A 21,393-nucleotide genomic window follows, 5' to 3' on the forward strand; every position below is an offset into this window, starting at 1 on the left:
TGCCTGTCCCCACAGACGCTGCTCGACCCACTGACTTCTTCCGGCAGATCACTTGTTGCAGATTCCAGCATCTGCAGTCTGTTGTGACTCCCTACCCCTTTTAATTGCAGGTTCTGATATCCAGAATACCCCGTCTCTGCCTCCAGCGGTTTCTAGATTTGAACCGTGCCTGCGACCTGTGTTGGACGCGCCGCGCTCGGTGCGGGGATGAACCAGGACAGCGGCACGGTGCCAACCTCGCCCAGCGCAGCATCCCGGGCACACGGCCTGTCACTCAAACAGAATCCCGCCCACTCTCCACCCTCATTGGATGGCGTGCGTGGACATTCCTTATTTCTATTGGCGAATTAAGCTGTCAATTGAATGTTACTTTGTATTTTCATTGGTGAACCATCTGCTAATCACTGGCGTTTGCTGTTTTTCTATTGGCTGCTCTGGCTGATGGGCAGGTATTGGGGCGTGTGTTTCCGGTGCGTTGGCTCGGTGATGTGACAAGAGGCTGCGGAGAGCATTGCGGCGGCGACGGCAGTCTGGTAGGTGCAGCGAGCGGCGGGGCGGGGGAGGACCTGGAGCTCCGGGATCACCCGGAGGCCGGCTAGGGGCGGGTTCTGATCCCAACCCATCCCCAGCCACAACCCACTCCAACCCCAGCACCCACCCCAATACCCCCCCAACCCCAGCACCCACCCCAATGCCCCCCCAACCCCAGCACCCACCCCAATGCCCCCCCAACCCCAGCACCCACCCCAATACCCCCCCAACCCCAGCACCCACCCCAATGCCCCCCCAACCCCAGCACCCACCCCAATACCCCCCCAACCCCAGCACCCACCCCAATGCCCCCCCAACCCCAGCACCCACCCCAATACCCCCCCAACCCCAGCACCCACCCCAATGCCCCCCCAACCCCAGCACCCACCCCAATACCCCCCCAACCCCAGCACCCACCCCAATGCCCCCCCAACCCCAGCACCCACCCCAATACCCCCCCAACCCCAGCACCCACCCCAATGCCCCCCCAACCCCAGCACCCACCCCAATACCCCCCCAACCCCAGCACCCACCCCAATGCCCCCCCAACCCCAGCACCCACCCCAATACCCCCCCAACCCCAGCACCCACCCCAATGCCCCCCCAACCCCAGCACCCACCCCAATACCCCCCCAACCCCAGCACCCACCCCAATGCCCCCCAACCCCAGCACCCACCCCAATACCCCCCCAACCCCAGCACCCACCCCAATACCCCCCCAACCCCAGCACCCACCCCAATACCCCCCCAACCCCAGCACCCACCCCAATGCCTCCTCAACCCAACCCATCCTCAGCCACAACCCACTCCAACCCCAGCACCCACCCCAATGCCCCCCCAACCCCAGCACTCACCCCAATGCCCCCCCAACCCCAGCACTCACCCCAGTGCCTCCCCAACCCATCCCCATCCCCAGCCACAACCCACTCCAACCCCAGCACCCACCCCAATGCCTCCCCAACCCCAGCACCCACCCCACTCAGCCCTTTCCCAGCCCTCCCGCACCAGCACCACCATACATCCCCCTCCCTCCCACTTTGCTGCCCCACCCCACCAGCCTGGGCACCCTCAGTAGTAACCCACAAAACTGCCCCTGTCTCCCTTTTCCCTTTGCCCTTTGGCCCCAGCCCCTGTCACGTTCTGACTGCTCCTAACTGCAGTCTCTGTTGCTTTCTACCCTTTGACCCATATCCCTGTCACTGCCCCTTGACCTTAGCCCAGCACCTTCTGAGCCCAGCCTACCTGTCCCCCTCTGTCCTTTGACCCAAGCCCATCACACTCTGACCCCCTGGCTTCAGACATTGTTTCTCTCTGCCCTTTGGCCACAGCCTCTTGACGTTTTCTCTTGTTTGATCTCAGTGTCTGTCACTGTATGCCTCTGCTCCCCTTCACCCTCCCACCCCCACCACAGAATCCCAACTCTCTGCTCTCCCAATTTATACTCCTGACCCTTTCATTCATCCCCTGTCTTTCCACCATGCACCCCCACGTGATGGTGCAATTGTGCTCATGTCATTGTTGGATTCTGCAGAATATGCAGGACTCTGCATTTAAATGGCTGTTTGAAGCTGGGACTCAGCCAGATGGTCTATAGTTGTTCATTATAAAGCAAATGAGCCATATGTTGTTCCCTTATCTTTATTTCTGGGATTTGAGCTATTTCTGTGCAGACGTTATACACTTCTATTTCAGGTGCTGCTTGTATTAGTGAGGATCAGATGAAAAGTCATGATCAGAAGATGAGTTTGGAGTTGAAAAAGTGAGTTGAGGATGAGCTCAACCTCTAGACGGTTTAGGCAGAGGAGGTGAACTGTGGCTGAGTTTGTTGAACAGTTTTTGAGAATACGCTGAGAACAGGCAGAGAATTAGAGTAGGTAGCTGTGCCTACATTAGTGAAGAGTCACCTTTTTGGTCTTTCAGCTGAGGTGCATATAATTTTACAATGTGGTTGTGTTTGCATAGAGAATGTGAAGAAAAGGCTGAATCGTCAGAATACTGCTTTAACTCCGTGTCAGCAGGGAATCGAGAGGATTGTGCTACTGTTTAATGCAGCTGGTCAAGCTGATATCCAACCAAAAGCAACTGCAAGTGCTTATAATTGCCAACATATGAATAGATAGAAAACTTTGTCTGTGATCATAATTACCAAAGAACAAAGTTTCTGTAGCGTTTGGCTTGAAGGCCAGGACTAGTTAAATACTTAAACAGCATGTATCTGTAAAGCTTGCATAAATAACAGCCAAGCAGCTTTGGACTTCACGTGACTATGCACCATCAAAAATTGTTAAACAGGCAAAGTATTATTGGTGACCCCTCCATTCACCTGTATCGTGGAGCAGGTTGTTTATTAGACTTCAGAAGCACAGCCAGCATTTGTTTGCTATTCCTAATTTCCTTAGAGATGTTGTTGATGAATTGCTGTGTGGCAGCTTTAGGCTTGCAACGCACTATTGGAAATAAGAGATCAATCAGTGCCCCTTTGGTTATTTAATAGCTGCTTCACTGACACAAGTTCTCAAAGTTTGAGCTTTGTTGCTCGTTAAAGGTTATCAACCCAAAATGTTGGAAATTGTCTGCAGGTCAGGCAGCATCAATGGAAAGAGGAATTGAATTGACACTTCAGATCATGGCTGTTTTTCATAAGTATCAAAAGTTTTAAATTAGAACTCCTAGTTCTATGTTTTCCCACAAGAGGAAACACCGTCTCCACATCCACCTTTTGAAGACATCTCAGATCTTTGTATGCTTCAATTAAGTCCCCTCTTGCTTTTGAATGTAAGCCTTGCTTGTCCAAATTCTCATAAAACAATACATCCATTCCAGGTGTTGGTCTAGTAAACCTCTCTGAACTGCTGTCAATTCATTAGCATCCTTCCTTTAAATCAGGAGACCAGAGCTTTACACGGTACTTCAGGTGTGGTCTTGCCAGTGCCCCATGGCATCACCTTCCTGCATCAACATGGTCAGCTTTCCTAATTGCATACTGTATCTGTATGCTAGCCTTTTGTGAATCGTGCTGTAGGATACGCAGATCCCTCTGCATTACAGAGCTTTTCAAACTCTCACTGTTCAGATAATACACATTTATTTTTCCTGCCCAGTGGACAATTTTTATGTTTTCCCACATTGTATTTCATTTGCTGATTTTTTTTTTTGTTCACTGACTTATCCTTACCTGTATCCCATTGTGTCTTGCTTATGTCCTTTTCACTAACACTTACTTCCCTACCTAGCTTTGTGTCATCAGCAAATTTAGCATATTCTGCTTTTATTTCAGATTTCCAGCATCTACAGTTTTACTTTTCAATTTGAGTTTTATTTTTTTCTGGTATTTACTGTATTGGTGTCACATCTTTGCATATGTGTAGTGCAACAGAGGACCTGATATGAAGCTGCTTGGGCTATATTGAGTTATACTTGATATTTTTTTGAGCAGTCCCAATGAGTACATGACTTGCATGAAGAACTGAACTTGCATTGTTTGCAGCAGTGTGAATTCTGGGCTTAGCATGGCAAGGTTTTAAGATAATTCCTCTGTTTTCACCCTTTGCATATATTATTTAAATCTGTTTGCATTTGTGGTTTCTCAATTCATTTATAACAGTTGTTTCAAAATGGAAACTGTTTAATTTTGGTGGGGCAATGCATACCTTGTTCCTGGGATGGCAGGGCATAGTGAATTGTATGTCTGTACTTTCCAAAAGAAATTGGGATATTTAAATGACAACTAAGTGTGGAATTAGAATTCTATGTAATCCAAAGCAAGTAATGGTGGCAGATCCCTCTTCTCAGAAGAATGTCATGGTGGTTTTTGTGTGTTACCATTCACAAATTACCAGATTTATCCCCTTCAGGTTGACGAGTTCAGAGCTGAATTTGCAAATCATAGATTATGGCTCTGGATTATTAATCCAATCATTTTCCCTCACACTGGTTTTTACTGCTTTACTTCCATTTATCTCACTTTTTCATCCACCTGTCCAATCTAGTCTTGAATGTTGAGACAAATGCTGTGGTGTGGTGAATGCAAGCCCTAGAAGGAAATTCCACCACCCCCCTTCCCTCCCCCCACCCTTTTCTTTCTATATCTTCTATTACCAGCTTGTATTTGATGGATTGTATTTATGTGTTAGCATGAGCTGATGTTACATTTACCTGTAGAGAGGTGCTTTACTTGCATTAGTCTATTAGAGGGATAAAGACAAATATGCTGGCAATTTGAATTGCAAACTTTTTGAATGGAACAGTACATCACCCAGATTTCAGGTTCTTTACTGTGTATCCTCTTTGGTCAAAGCTCCTTCCCCCAGTGTCATTAATATAAATATGGTTCTGGAAGAGCAGAAATGGAAATAGCCTAGTGATATGAAGCTCAGTAGGATTTGCCCTTGCTAGGAGAGCTGGGTGTGTTTACGGCAGTGGCAGTTATACTCTACATTGCTGTCCTATTGCTTTCTGTCAGCATATGACCAGCATGTTTAGTTGCCTGCATTGTGCTCTCTGGTGTCGCTTTGTTGTTTTCAACTGTGGCTACTTTTTACTGGAGTTAATCCAGGCTTAAATAAGTAGTCATTGACCTTCTGCTTGTGCTGAAGTAGCAGCAGATTTGCCTAAATGTGTGCTGTATGTTCTTTAAGCTGGAGCATTGGTTCCACGATTGCGAAAGGGACTCCATTTTCTCCTTTTGCAAGTTGCAGAATGCACGTAATTGTGGATAATGAACTCATTAAGATAGCACAGATTATAGAACTTCTGTGGATTTGTAGCACTACACTCCTTCCGTGAAGAATTGTGGCAGAGGTCAACCAATATAGTGCAGATGGGTAATCGCACAAGTTGTCATAGTGGAACAGGGAGACGGCACCTCAGTGTTCATGTTTTATTAATGCTTTGCATGAACACTATTTTTGCTAATAGTGTTAAAGAAGCTTGCACATAATAGCATCTCTCCTAGTACTCAAAGTTTTTCTGTGCCATTGAAGTACCATTGAAGTGTAGTCAAGTGTTATATAGAAGGGAGCAACCAATAAGCTGCTTACTGTGATCAGGACGTCCGAATGTAACATATATGGAGGTGCTTCTTGGAATTAATATTTTTAAAAGTTGTCAAAGATGACATACAATTTTGAATAAAACTGTGCATATGGAGAAATAGTCATAGAGCAAGGAAGCAGGCCTTTCAGCCCACCATGTCTGCACTGACTATCAGGTACCCATCTATGCCACTCCCATATTTCCAATACTTAGAGCATTCCCATCAATCCCACTATCCCACATTTCCTTGTAACCTAATGTACCCATTAATTTCCCCCCCAGTTCTCCTGCCACCCTTCCTCCCCGCAACAGTAGGGGCAATTTACCATTAACCTACACATCACTGGGATATGGGAGGACACCAGGGGACCCATGGGTTCCTGTGCAAACTCCACACAGACAGGAAGTCAGGATTGAACGCAAGTCACTGGGGCTGTGAGACAGCAGCTCTAACTGCTGTGCCATCTAATAACTGAGCACTTTGAAAAGAATAATAGGATTGAACAGAATCAGCATGGACTTAAGAAACGTGTGTTTTACTGATCTAGAGTTTTCTGAGGATGTGACGAGTAGTTAAGGGAGAACCGATGAGTGAGGTGTGTTCATGTTTGAGTTTTCTGAAGGTTCTCGATAAGGTCCTGCACAGGAGTTCATCAACAATGTTGGAACACGTGGATTTTGGAGTAGTATACTGACATGGATTGAGAATTGGTTATCAGACAGTAAACAAGAGCAGGAATAAAAGTGGGTTAGTGGGATACCACAGATCAGTCCTTGGACCCCAGCTTTTCATAATCTGTCAATAATTTGGCCGAGGGACCAAATGTCATTATTTCCAAGCTTGTTGACAGGACTAAATCAGATGGATTTAAGAGTACAGAAGAGGATGTAAAGAGGCTTCAAGGGGATTTGGATGAACCGAATGAGTGGGTGAGAACATAACCATAGAACAGTACAGCACAATACAGGCCCTCCGGCCCACCATGTTGTGCCAACCTTTAAACCACACCTAAAACTATCTAACCCCTTCCTCCCACATTCCCCTATTTTAAATTCCTCCACATGCTTATCTAACAATCTTGAACTCGACTAATGTTCCTGCCTCCACCACCACCCCAGGCAGTGCATTCCATGCACCAACCACTCTCTGGGTGGAAAAACCTCCCTCTGATATCTCCCTTGAACTTCCCATCCATTACTTTAAAGCCATGCTCTCTTGTATTGAGCATTGGTGCCCTGGGAAACAGGTGCTAGCTGTCTACTCTATCTATTCCTCTTAATATTTTGTATACCTCTATCATGTCTCCCCCTCATCCTCCTCCTTTCCAAAGAGTAAAGCCCTAGCTCCCTGAGTCTCTCCTCATAATCCATAATCTCCAAATATGGTAGATAGAATACAGTGTTTGGTGGGTGGAAAGTGAAGTTACCCTCTTTGCACATAATCAGAAAAGTAAAATTTTTGTCTTAAATGGTAAGAGATTAGGTAATGTTGTTCAAAAGGATCTCCATGTGTTGGTCCACAAGTCACTGAAGGTCAATGTGCAAGTGAAGCAAGTGATTAGGAGGGTAAATGGTATGGTAGCTTTTATTACAAGGAGATTTGAATATCGGAGTAAGGGAGTCTTATTGCAACTGTTTCGGGCCTTGGAAGTGAAACTACACCTGGAGTATTGTGTACAATTTTGGTTTCCTTGCCAAGAAAGGATGCACTTGCCAGATTGACTAGATTGTCTGCTATAGGTAAAGAATATTTTGGTTAGCAGATGGTGTACCAATCCACCTGGGTGATGTCAAGTTCTTGAGTATTTTGGTAAGTGGAGAAATGGTAATGCAGTTGGTATTCGGCAATAGTAATGCAATTGATTGTCAAGCATTGTGATGAGGCTTTCTTGTTGGAGATGAAATCTGCCTGATGGTGTGACATGAATGTTGCTTGCCATTTATGATATTGGTTTATTATTGTCATGTGTACCAAGGTACAGTGAAAAACTTGTCTTGCATACCGTTCATATAGATCAATTCATTACACAGTGCATTGAGGTAGTACAGAGTAAAAACAATAACAAAATACAGAGTAAAGTGTCACAGCTACAGAGGAGGTGCAGTGCAGGTAAACAATAAGGTGCAAGGTCATAACAAGGTAGATTGTGAGGTCAGAGTCCATCTTAGTGTATAAGGGAACCGTTCAATAGTCTTATTGCAGTGGGATAGAAGCTGTCCTTGAGCCTGGTGGTATGTGCCCTCAGGCTCTTGTACCTTCTGCCTGATGGGAGAGGGGAGAAGAGAGAATGTCCTGGGTGGGTGGGGTCTTTAATTTGACATCCCTGACTGTTGTGAATCTTTCATTATCTGAGGAACTGTGACTAGAATCCAACACTGCAATCACCGGCTGCCATACCACTTCCACCTTTATCATGAGGGAAGGCTGTTGATGAAGCAGCTTAACATTGGCGCACCTAGGATACCATGCTGAGGAATTCTTTTAGATGTACTAGTGTTTGCAATGAGTCACCTCCAGTGAGCACAACTATCATTCTTTGTGCAAGGCACAAATCTAGCCAGTGAAGCAATTTACCATGCTTTGGTTTTGCCTGGGCTCCTTGATGCCGCACATCATTAAATGTTGCCTTGAAGTCAAGGGAAGTTGTTCCCATATTTCCTTAGATTGAACTCTATTATCTATATTTGACCAACATTGTATTGAGATCTGGAGTTGCATGGTCCAGGCAAAACCCAAAGGGTAGCAGTGATAACCAGATAACTGGTGAATAAGTGTCACTTGATGCACTGTTAAGACCTTTCATCAATTTTTAAATTTATTCATTTTTTAGGATGTGATCATTACTGGCAAAGCCAGCATTTGTCGCCTTTCCCTAATTGTCCCCACATGCCTTTCAGGTGGCAAGGAAAATAAAACTCTTGGTACTAGTAGTATTCCTATCCACCAATTGTCGGCTACCAAATAGTATTCTGGAGATACCTCCTCCAAAAGGATTGCTGTGATCCCTAAAGACAGCTCGCATCACCATAGGCAATATGTGCCAACTTTGTCAGTGACTCGCCCATCCCAAAGAATATATAAATTAAACAAGAATGATGAAAGGTGCTTGTAGTGCCATTGAGTGGCACTTACTTGTCAGTTATTTGTAAGGAACAGGAAGAGCCGGAAAGTTTAAGGGGAAATTAGGAGCTAGACAACTGGAGGTTCTGCTACTAAGAGTAAGGTAAAGGAAATGGATGGTAGAAGTCAGAGTGGCAGGAGTGCAAAATTCTCTCAATGGTGAGAGGAAGATGGGTGGCCGTTTAGCTGAGCAGAGTCAGATTTGAAAGTAGCTGAAGTATGTTTGAGGATTTCAGGGTGAGCAGCAGATAAATTGAGGTGTAGTGGAGATGAGAACTGTTCTGGAGATAGAAGTAGGAGGCCTTGGTGATAGATGGGATATTGGGGTGGAAACTCATCTCCAGGTAGTGAACAGCTGATTTAGCTGGAACAGTGGTCAAGTAGAATCGTTAATGAGGGACAAAAGTTTGAGACAGACCAAAGACATTGGATTTTCATTGTTAATTTAGAAGAAATTGAAGCTCATACAAGGCAGCCATGCAGAAAGCTGAAGCAAAAAATGCTCCATTGAGTTTGTGCTCAGCAAGTGGGATGTCAGAAAATTCAAGGAATGTACAAAGCATTGTTGCTTTACGTAGAGTTCCTGCATTAACTTGTAGAGAAATGACAGTACAGGTGAGTTCAAGATTTGTAGAATCATGTTTAAAAATGGCTCATGTACTTGCAACAGCAACCAATGGCGAAGACTGCATACGACTGTTCTTACCTGTGCCTTGTGCTTCTGCTAGAAGAGAGGCTCCCTGCAGTATTTACATATAAAAGTAGAAGTGAGTTGTGTGAAAAGTTGGGAACAATCCATACCTCACGACGTTGCATGTTTTCAGAGAAAAGTAAAAAGCTGCTGCTTGAAGCTGGGCGTGCCTGGCACATTTCCAAACTGTGTAAGAGATTGGAATTTAACCTAAAGACTGAGAACTTTGAATTATTTGTGGCTTTTGTTTTTCTTTTCACTTTCCACCCTTGTACTCTGGACAAGCGCCCTGCCTTATGGGAGGATTTGACAAAGTGAACTGAAAAGAATGGGGCAGAATGAAGCTCGCCATGCGGAGGATTTAGAGGTACCTCATTGAAAATGATGCAATGGCTTTTAAATGAGATGTTTTGAAGCTTGCATATTTTTGCCGGGTTTTAGAGGGTTTGACTGAGAATTGGCATTATGGAAATCTATAGGGTTTATCTAGCTTTGAGACTCAAGTTATGTGACTGTTTAGGGAAGTGGATGTCCTCACTTGGAAGTGTCATTTCTGTGTATGACTTAGCAGCAAATGTGTTGCTTGAATGATCCAGTTAGCTTTTGAGCCATTCACATTTTATTTATTTATTCCTAACTCTCCATATTTCTGTCCTCCTTTGCTGAATTAATATCACTCAACCAAGCATATTTAGCTGGAGACTGAGTATCCCACCTTGATCTTGCACCTCCCTTCCCTCTTTGCTAACTGGCATAAGGCCCTCACCTCGTGTGGTTTCTAATCATTCTTGGAAGGCTCCTGTGCAAAGTTAAAGTCAGCAAGAGCAGGCAGTACTGATTCATTGTTTTCTCTTGAAATCACATGGGAACTGACTCTAAAGACAGCTGTGGAGAAGATTACAATTGAACTGTTGGAAGCTATCTTCAGTTACTGTCCTCTAGCTCCTGGAACTAGGAATGAATTGACTTCAGTAATGAGATCAATTTCTGACATTCCAGCTGAGGTTCCTGGAACTGAATTCCGTCACTACTGTAACTGAGTAATGTGAGTGTAGGCTGTTGGTAGCTCCTTGCAGTGTAGGGTCATGGATTCTCTTAGTACAATGTGCTCATTTAATCTTCTAAAGATCAGTTCGCCATTCTTTTCTGTGTCACCAAGCAAGCAGGAGTCTTATTACAATGAGGCATTTAACATTGACCTTGAATGGCTCTACCATTAGTCCTCTTTTGTTTATGCTCCTTGATTTAAGTGTCCTCAAGGGGAACTGGAGTGGTTTCAGGAGAGAATTCCAAAACATGTGGTCTTGGTAGTGGACAGCAAAGCTTTAGCAACTGAAATGGTTGAATTTGCAGAGGCCAGAACTGGAGGAGTGTGGATATCTGGAAGGATTATATGTTGGGAGGAGATCGGAGACAGCAGTAAAGACACAAAGGGATTTATAATAGAATTCTGAAATTGAGGTGGATCTTATTGTGAGTCTTTGAAGCTTGGTTAGTTCATTGGTGAGTGTGGAAAGGCACAGTGTGATTTGGACATAATCAGCAAACACCCTATATTTTCATTTATATTAATGATCTGGATGATGGAATTGATGGCTTTGTGGCCAATTTGCGAATGATACAATGACAGGTGGAGGGGCAGGTAGTGTTGAGGAAGCAGGGAGTCTGCAGAAGGACTTGGACACGTTGGGAGAATGAGCAAAGAAGCGGCAGATGGAATACAGCGTAGGGAAGTGTACGGTCATGCACTTTGGTAGAAGAAATAAAGGTGTAGACTATTTTCTAAACGGGGAGAGAATTCAGAAATCCAGTGCAAAGGGACTTGGGAGTCCTAGTGCAGGATTCCCTAGAGGTTAACTTGGAGGTTGAGTTTGTAGTAAGGAAAGCAAATGTAATGTTAGCATTCATTTCAAGAGGATTAGAGTATAAGAGTAAGGATGTTACGCCGAGGCTTTAAAAGGCATTGGTCAGACCACATTTGGAATACTGTGAGCAGTTTTGAGCCCCATATCTAAGGAAGGATGTGCTGGTTTTGGAGAGGGTCCAGAGGAGGTTTGCAAGAATGATCCCAGGGATGAAAAGGTTAACGTAAGAGGATCCTTTGGCCTGTACTCGCTGGAGTTTAGAAGGATGAGGGGGGATCTCATTGAAACCTACCGAATATTGAAAGGCCTGAATAGAGTGGATGTGGAGAGGATATTTCCAGTAGTGGAAGAGTCTAGGACCAGAAGGTCTCGGAATAAAAGGATTTCCCTTTAGAACTGAGATGAGGAGGAATTTCTTTAGTCAGAGGGTGGTGAATCTGTGGAATTCATTGCCACATATGGCTGTGGAGGCCAAGTCATTGGGTATATTTAAAATGGAGGCTGATAGGTTCTTGATTAGTAAGGGTGTCAAAGGTTACAGGGAGAAGGCAGGAGAATAAGGTTGAAAGGGAAAAATAAATCAGCCATGATCAAATGGTGGAGCAGACTCGATGGGCCGAATGGCCTAATTCTGCTCCTGTGTCTGTGGTCATTCCTTTGCTCCCAAGTCATTAAATATGCTGTCATTGCTAAAGCTGTAGTGATCTTTCACAAAACTCTGTCTGAAATGGATCAAAAGGTATTCTGTCAGATGACCAAATCAGTTCCTATCAGCTAGAAATTCCATCCTGTGTGACTGTGACAATAGTGACCTGTCCTCTTCTCCCTCTCTACTATGTTTGAGCAGTTGGTTTGCCTTCACCTCCAGTCCCTCCACACTCATTTCCACTCATTGCAGCCAGAGAATCATCTGCAACGGCTTGTCTTTCTGTCTTGGTGATCAAACCAGATTTAGTGGTGAACAGGTACATTAACAGTGACTCTTGTCCACTCGTCCCTCACTACTGATAACCCCCCTAACACTTATGCCTGCAACCGCACCAAGTGCTACACCTGTCCCTACACCATCTCTCTCGCCATTCAGGGTCCCAGACAATCCTTCCAGGTGAGGCAGCGCTTCACCTGAGAGTCCGAGGGTATCATTTCTTGCATCTGGTGCAGCCTCCTGTACACCAGTGAGACCTGACACAGATTGAGTGACCGCTTTGTCGAGCACCGTTGCTCCATCTGCTGCAACAGCCAGGACCTCCTGGTGACCACCCACTTCAATTCCACATCCCACTCCCATACTGACATGTCCATCCATGGCCCCCTCTACTGCCATGTTGAGGCCAGGCGCAGGTTGGAGGAACAACACCTCATATTCCGCCTTGAGAGTCTCCAACCTGATGGTCTCAACATCAATTTCTCTAACTTCCGGTAACCCCACCCCTTCTGTTTCTTAACCACCACCACCCCCACCCCCCCCCCCCCGCACTCCTTTGTCTTCCCTTATTCCTGTGGCTCCCTTCCCCTGCCTCGATGACCTGCCCATCTCCTCTCCTTCCCTCCTCCATCCTTTATTCCATGGCCCACTGCCCTCTCCTACTGGATTCCTTCTTCAGCCCTTTGCCTCTTCTACCTATCACCTCTCAGCTTATTACATCTTCCCCCATCCCTCTCCCCCACCCCCACCTTTCCCCTCTCACCTGGTGGACTCGCATATCATCTTAACTGGCCTATCCCCTGCCTGCGTGCGCTCCTCCCCCTACCTTTTTATTCTGGCTTCCGCCCTCTTCCTTTCCAGTCCTGATGAAGGGTCTCGGCCTGAAACGTCAACTGTTTATTTCCCTCCATAGACGCTGCCTGACCTGCTAGGTTCCTCCAGCACTTTTTGTGTATTGCTCCAGATTCCAGCATCTGCAGAATTTCTTGTCTCCATTAACTGCCCTGCATGGTCTTTAAAGGTACAGCTCCTTGAAATTAAGGAAATGAAGGTGAGGGTCATGTTGGTATTGGTTTATTATTATCACTTGTACCAAGGTACAGTGAAAATCTTGTCTTGCATACCGATCGTAGAGGTCAATTCATTACACGGTGCAGTTACATTGAGTTAGTACAGAGTGCATTGATGTAGTACAGGTAAAAACAATAACAGTACAGAGTAAAGTGTCACAGCTACAGAGAAAGTGCAGTGCAATAAGGTGCAAGGTCACAACAAGGTAGATCATGAGGTCAGAGTCCATCTCATCGTATAAGGGAACCATTCAATAGTCCTATCACAGTGGGGTAGAAGCTGTCCTTAAGTCTGGCGGTACATGCCCTCAGGCTCCTGTATCTTCCACCTGACGGAAGAGGAGAGAAGAGAGAATGTCCTGGGTGGGTGGGGTCTTTGATTATGCTGGCTGCTTCACCAAGGCAGCTAGAGGTTTAGTCCAAGGAGGGAAGGCTGGTTTCCACAGCTCTCTGCAGTTTCTTGCGGTCCTGGGTAGAGCAGTTGCTGTACCAAGCCGCGATGCATCCAGATAGGATGCTTTCTATGGTGCATTGATAAAAGTTGGTGAGAGTCAAAGGGGACAAACCGAATTTCTTTAGCCTCCTGAGGAAGTAGACGCGCTAGTGAGCTTTCTTGGCCGTGGCATCTATGCGATTTGACCAGGACAGGCTGTTAGTAATGTTCACTCCCAGGAACTTGAAGCTCTCAACCGTCTTGACCTCAGCACCATTGATGTAGACAGGTGCATGTACACCACCCCCTTTCCTGAAGTCAATGACCAGCTCTTTTGTTGACATTGACAGAGAGGTTGTTGTCGTGACACCATTTCGCTAAGCTCTCTCTCTCCTTCCTGTACTCCGACTCATTGCTGTTTGAGATACGGCCTACAACGGTGGTATCATCTGCAAACTTGTAGATGGAGTTAGAGCAGAATCTGGCTACACAGTCATGAGTGTTTCGGGAGTAGAGGGCTGAGGACGCAGCCTTGTGGGGCACCAGTGTTGAGAATAATCATGCTAGAGGTATTGCTGCCTATCCTCACTGATTGCAGTCAGTTGGTTAGAAAGTCAAGGATCCAGTTACACAGGGAGGTGTTGAGTCCTAGGTCTCGGAGTTTGGTGACAAGTTTGCTTGGGTTTATAGTATTGAAGGTGGAGCTGTAGTCAATAAACAATAGTCTAACGTAGGTGTCTTTACCGTCCAGATGCTCCAGAGCTGAGTGTAGGGCCAGGGAGATGGTGTCTACTGTAGACCTGTTTCAGCGACAGGTGAATTGCAGTGGGTCGAGATTGTCTGGGAGGCTGGAGTTGGGGAACCAGCCCAAGTTAGAAAGTAATTGTTTTAATTGGGACAAGGGTATCAAAAGTAATGAAAGAGGGAGTTATTTCTGGAGGCACATACAGAGGAAGGAGGTTTATTTGGGTTGGGGAGGGAAGGAATTGGATAGAGAACAGTATAAGGAAGTGACGAGGTGCAAGTAAGAAGATGAAGGGTTCGGAGGAGTGACCTTGAAGGGAAGAATTGAAGGAGTATAGGAGGGCAGTGAACGATACAAATCAAGATGTTGAAATCACTGAAGATGGAAAGATGCATGGTGTAGAAGGTGAGGGAGGAAAGAACTGAAGGTGTCTGAGTGAGAATAAATTAACATGCAAGTAGGTGGTAGAGAACTAGAATTTTAAATGGGCAATCAGCTGGGAAAGAAGAGGAAAGTGCCTGAAGGAGGTACACACTGCAGCTGATGAGTGGTGGGAAGGTGCTAATCAATGGTTTGGGGCAGTGGTTGGGGTGCTGATCAGGTGGACTGCATTGTTCTGAATGGTGTAAAGCCTGTTGGCTATTGCAAGGTGGAGAGAATTCCATTACACTCCTCTTGTGTTCCTTGTTGATAGATTTTGGGAAGTCAGGAGATGGGGCATTCATTGCAGAATGCATTTCAGTTCAAGGGGCACTGGCACCAGAACTGGGAAATAGGTTTCTGTTGGGGTGGATTTTACTTAAATTGGAACGAAACTGGTGAATTGAATAACTTGGTTAATTGATGGTTGAATAATTTGGTTGCAGGAAGAGCTTTAAATTACATATTTGGAATTGGGGTGGGGCAGGGGAGGGGCAGGTTAGCAAAAGATCAAGACAATAGTGATTGGTTGCAATATCGGTAACAGTTAATAAGTGTGATAGGAAGTGACAATGTACAAACATAAGACTGACCCTATCTGCAAAGGTAGACTAGAGAAAACGGTTAATAAAACGTTTAATGGCTCTTTATATGTTGCATTTATAACAAGTTACACAATAGCACAAGTAGAAGTAAATGGATATGACTGGATAGATTAAAGAGGCAAAGAAAATGTTGAGGATAGGTTTGTGTAGAGTGTATTTGGAGATTTTCTTCAGACACTGTTGTGGAAGCAACCAAGGAACAACCTATTTTCGATTGGGTCATGCGAAATGCAGTAGGATCAATCTGAGTGCAAAACTTGGATCAAAAACTCAGATCTAAACTTTAAAGAGATTCACAAAAGCAGGAAGGTAAAGTTAGTTAATGTGCATTGAAAAACATTAAGATGCAAGAGGCGAGATAAGTAGCAGCAGGCATTTAAGGAAATGTCATACTCAAATGTGATATTAAAACTGAGAAGGAAGATGAACTTGTAGCTAACTGAAGTTAACATTGAAAGATTAGTGTAGATGGGTGCTTGATTGCACAGACTCAGTGGGCTGAAGGGCCTGTTTCCATGCTGCATGACTGAGGCATGCAGTGTTATGAAAATTCGTGGTCAGAATATTGGGTAAACATTTAGAAACCAGCAAAGGATGACTGGAAAAAAAAATGGAAGCAAGTAGATTATGAAAATAAGCTAGCAAGAAATATCAAAGCCGCCAGTCAGAACTTCTGCAAATATCTAGTGAAGAAGAAAATAGATAAAATCTGTGTCCTCCAAAAGATAAGATGGAGGAATTAATAATAGAGAAGGAAATGGTCGAGATTCCGAACAAATATTTTGTACACATCTTCACAGTCAAAGACATGTAAAGCATCCCAGGGATAGTTGAAGATTGGGGTCAGAAGTGAGGAAGGAACTTAAAACAGTCATTATCACTAGATAATGTAATAAACCAAATAAGAATTGGGAGCAGGAGTAGGCCAGTCTTGTCCTTGTAGCTGATCTGATTGTAACTTGAAATCTTCATTCCCACTTACCACCAGTAACCGTTCATCTCCCTTGCTTGCCATATATCTAGACCCAATAAAAATATTCAAAGACTTTAAAAATTTCCAAGATTTTGGAAGGATTCCAGCAGACTGGAAAAATGCAAGTATAACTCCCCTATTTAAGAAAGCAGCCATAGTGTCTTGGAACATGGAAACAGCCATTTGGCCCACTACATCCATGCTGACTCATGGCGATCCATTCATAATTAATCCCATCTTCCAGTCTTCTGCGCACGGCAATTCAAGTGCTTGTCTGGACACTTGCATGCTGTCCGCAACTCTGCTCCCACTACCCTCTGGGAGTGTACTTTGCCGCTCTCGGATCCCCTCTAAATTTCTCACACCTTACCATAAACCTGTCTGTTAGTTTTATCTACCTCTAATATGGGGAATAATTTCATCTAGTTTACCCTATCTATATCTCTCAATTTTATATACCTCAGTCACGTCCCCTATTAACTGCCTCCACTCCAGGGAAAACAATAACCTCTCCAGTCTCTCCTCATAACTGAATTACTCCATCCCAGGCAACAACCTGGTGAATCACCTCTGAACCCTCTCCACTGCAATCTCATCACAGAAAGCAGGAGCTACAGACCAGTTAAATGGACATCTGTCATATTACTTCATTATTAAAGGAACCAGACATTTAGAAAATCATAATACAATTAAGCTGTCAACACAATTGTATGAAAGGGAAATGGTGTTTGAAGATCAAGAATCCTTTTAGGATATAATGAGCTGGGTGTGAAGGGGAAGCCAGTGGGTACAGTGTATTTGGATTTTCAAAAGGCACTTGGTAATATGCCACATAGAAGATTACTGCAGTGTATGAACTTGTATCATTGGAGTACAGTGATACCTTGCTCAGCACCATGCATACGTTCCAAGGAACAACAGCGCCAATGGAATAGATTCTGTAAAGGGGTTGTTAGGGTATTTTATACACATAGATGTGCTTATGACAACGCTGCTGGGCAGGCCCTGGCAGGAGTTCCTGCCCTCCCCAGTGCTGCACATTGCTGCTTTGGGTGTCTGGGTGTCAGGAACCTGACGTGATCTCCTGCCCTCCCTTGTATGATGTGCTGCTGTGCCAGGAACCTGATGCGACTCCACCAATGATTTGGCCAAGGCTGGATGTGAAGAGGCTGCCTGTGAGGATCAGTCTGGTGGGGGGGGGGGGGGGCGCGGGGGAAGCGGGGCTGGGTAAGCAGTGCATGCACTTGGTGCTGAGCCTGGGGCTCGAGGCTGCACCCTGGTCAGTATGGTGTGTGTGACTGTTGCTGGAGACTGGCAGTATCTGTTCCATGTGTTGACAGAATCAGAATTGGGTTTATTGTCACCAACATATGTGGTAATGTTTGTTGTTTTGCTGCAGCAGTACAGTGCAAAGACCATAAAAATTACTATAAGTTACAAAAATAAATAGTGCAAAAGAGGAAATAACAAGGTAGTGTTCATGGACCGTTCAGAAATCTGATGGCGGAGGGGAAGAAACTTTAGAATTCTCGACCTCTGACAGCTGTGGAGGTGGATGCACTGAATATATTCAAAGCTGAGAAGACAGATTTATGAACTAATGGATAGAATTATGGGCCAGTCGAGGATAATGGGAACAGGCAGGAAAGTGAATTGTAACAGGGAATAAGGAATTGATCATTAGACACAGAATATTTGTTTAAGTGGTAGAATGTGAAAATGATATGGAAATAGTGATAAACTGAGGTACAGTGAGAATGAGGAACATGTAAAGAGATTAGTATCACTAAAGGAACATTACTGAAAAACTAATTAGCATACAAGGCAACAAATCTCCCTTGGAGCTGAAGAGTTAAATTGAGCTTTTAAGTTGTGGGTGCTTTAGTTTTGATCTTCTGGACTTCCCTATATTTCAGAATGATCCTTGGGAATTTGAAGTCAGTAAAGACAACTCCACTGTGTAAGGAAGGGGAGAGAAAACAGAAGTTTAGGCCAATGAAAGTCAAAAAGAAACTGCAGATGCTGTAAATACTTACCAGGTCAGTATCTGTTAAAAGTGAAATAGAGTTAATGCTTGAGGTCCAAAACCCTTGTCAGAACTGTAGACCAATTAGCCTACATCAATAGAGAATAAAATCTTGGAACCCATTTTTTAAGAGCATGGCAAGATAATAAAATGAAGAGATTTTTTTAAAGTTCTAGTTTGCATGGTAGTTAAAAGGGAGCCAGTAGCAGGTACTGTAATTAGGTTTTTGAACAGTGTTTGGGTTGTAACAAAACTTGGGGCTAAGGGAATAGGGGTCATGTACTGGATTGAGGAATAGTTGACATGTTCAAAGAACATATGGCTGAGCAGAAATAGTCATAAGATCTTTATTAGTCACATGTACATCGAAACACAGTGAAATACATCTTTTGCGTAGTGATTTTGGGAGGCAGCCCGCCAGTGTCGCCACGCTTCCGGCGCCAACATAGCATGCCCATAACTTCCTAACCTGTATGTCTTTGGAATGTGGGAGGAAACCGGAGCACCCGGAGGAAACCCACACAGACACGGGGAGAACGTACAAACTCCTTACAGACAGTGGCCGGATTTGAACCCGGGGCACTGGCGCTGTAAAGCATTATGCTAACCACAATGCTACCGTGCCTTTTTCATGTTGCTACTGCAAAGATCAGTTCTTTGTCCTTGACTATTTAGAATGTACATCATTGATATGAATGAAAGAATTGAGAGTAATGTGTATAAGATTTTTCATGATACAAAGCCTGGTTAAACAGTACATTGAGGAGGACACGAGGCTGCAAGTTGATACACAAGAGACTGAATTCAACAAATAGGTTATAATATGAAGAAATGTTAAGTTATCCACTTCAATATAAAAACAAGAAAAGCAAGACATCCACAAAAGCTGAAATTGGGAAAAGTTTGCAGAAGGGTCTGGTGTCCTTGTACAGAAATTGCAGAAGTTAGGTGAGGCTTTTTGTGAGACCATGTCTGAAGAGGTGGACTGTTTTGGTCTCTTTTTACCTAAGAAGATAATATCTGGATGGGAAGATTCCATAATGATTACAGAGTTGGGAGGAATTGAGCCTGTTTAGTCAAACCCAAGAGTTCAGATGAATGCGAGCTGATATCTTGAAACATTGAAAGCTCGGGGAGAGGACAATACATGGTGGAAGTCTGGTAGGGGAGACTAAAGCTAGCATCATCGTTTTGGAATTAGCAGCTGTCTATTTGGAACTGATGTAAAAAATTGCTTCACTCATTGTGAGGAATCATTGAAATCCTTTAGCGAGCTATGGGTCCACATTTGGATATATTCAGGAAAAAAGAAAATTTGCTATTTTTTTTGGGTCAAGGGATATGACAAAAGAGCAGAAGGTTGAAGACTGGTTATTATTTTTTTTGAATGGCAGAAAGACCAAATGCTTTGCTTCTATTCTTGCAATGGTACCAAGTCTCCGTTTCAGTTTTAGTCACAGATATTTTATATCAATCCAATTAGGTTTATGGTCAATGGAGAACCCCTAGAATGGTGATGGATTCTTATAGGTAGATGATAATAAATGGGGAGCAGGTGTGAAGGGCTGGATGGATGACCGCTGCTTGCATTTCATTTCTTGTGTTCTTATGGTTCAGTAAATTCCATTGATTCTCCTGGGAAAGTGGTCACACTTTCTTCTGAATGAACTTTAACCTGTCTATTGCTGAAGTTTCATTGTGTGCTGGGGCAGACTGCTTCATTATCTGAGAAGTTGTGACCAGACCTGAACATTGTGCAATCATAAGTGACCATCCCTAACTGTGATCTCGTGACAGAGGTAATGCTTCAAGTAGTTGAGGTTTACTGATCTTAAAGCAGTTCCCTGAGAGACTCCTGTAGTGATATTTTAGGGCTGAGGTACAAGTGCAGCCAGTGAAGACCTTTCCTCCTGAGTCTATTAAACCTATTAGAGATCATTGGTGTCTCATACATACAAATGTTGTCTTGAACTCAAAGGCCCTGACTCTTTCTTTGCCTCTGGAACTTGGCTCCTTTGTCCATCGTTGGACCAAGATTATAATAGTGTCCAGAGCGAGAAGTCCTGGCAGAATACAAATGGATTGTCATTTAGCAGGTCATTAATGACTAAGTGTCACTTGATAGCATTGCCACTTTCCATCATTGCTGAATATTGTGGTTAAACAATTTGGGCATTTTGCTTGGATTGGTTTTATCCCAGCTTTTTTTTCCCCACTCTTGTGAATGCTAATGTTGTAACAGTGCTTGGATAGCTTGGGTCAAGGCATAGTTAGATCTGGAGACCACCTTCAGTTTACAACTAGCATATTATCATGGCCTTTAACTCCAATGTGCTTCTCTATTTCTTGATGTCCTACAGAGTGAACTTGACTCAGAATGTAGTATGCTGCTTCTGTTATTTAGCTTCCTGTCAGCCTCGTGTTGCAGCTTCACTATGTTGGCGCCTCAGTTTTTAGTTATGCCTGTTTCAGGCATACTCCTTGACAGCAGGAACTAGAATTGGTTAGGTGACTTGCTAACAGTTGAGTGAGGTATATGTTGGGCCTTGCAGTTGCAGGTTGTGGTGGTGTACAGTTCTTGAGCTTCATGGATGCTCAATTTTGACCTGCTGTGCCTGTTTCGAATCTATTTCAATTAGCACAGTGCTCGTGCTGTATTCCTCAAAGGTTGTCCTTTGACAGGTGCATCTGCAGCACTTTGTGACGATTAGGATGGATGATGTTTGATGATTAAAAAGGATCAAGGATAGATTGTTTTTGGTCCTTCAAGCCTGCTCTGTCATGCAATAAGATTCTGGATGACCTTCCTCAATTTCAACATACTATCCCCTTTTCCCTAAATATCCCCATTGATCTTTGCTTTGAATATATTTAACAACAAAGCATCCACAGCTCTCTTGTCGTAGAAAATTCTAAAGGTTCACAATCCCTTTACTTGGGGGTGGGGTGGGGTG

At 44.3% G+C, this 21,393-nt stretch overlaps 1 protein-coding gene across 9 annotated transcripts in view; it reads left to right on the forward strand.

The window, feature by feature from the left end:
* The first annotated feature begins 494 nt into the window (after positions 1-494).
* Positions 495-21,393, forward strand: part of pnpla6 (patatin-like phospholipase domain containing 6) — a 164,993-nt gene continuing 144,094 nt past the window's right edge. For 6 of the 9 annotated variants that reach the window (XM_052042011.1, XM_052042017.1, XM_052042012.1 and 3 more), the window contains exons 1-2: positions 506-533; positions 9,663-9,744. In XM_052042011.1, the coding sequence (XP_051897971.1) occupies positions 9,706-9,744 (39 nt within the window). In that variant the 5' untranslated portion in view covers positions 506-533; positions 9,663-9,705. Of the gene's footprint in view, positions 534-9,662; positions 9,745-13,108; positions 13,219-18,329; positions 18,453-21,393 lie in introns of those variants that run through there. The other 3 variants (XM_052042015.1, XM_052042016.1, XM_052042014.1) reach the window with 3 other exon arrangements.

This window comes from Pristis pectinata, chromosome 31 (genome assembly GCF_009764475.1).
Source record: "Pristis pectinata isolate sPriPec2 chromosome 31, sPriPec2.1.pri, whole genome shotgun sequence".
NCBI classification, from domain to species: Eukaryota; Metazoa; Chordata; class Chondrichthyes; order Rhinopristiformes; family Pristidae; genus Pristis; species Pristis pectinata.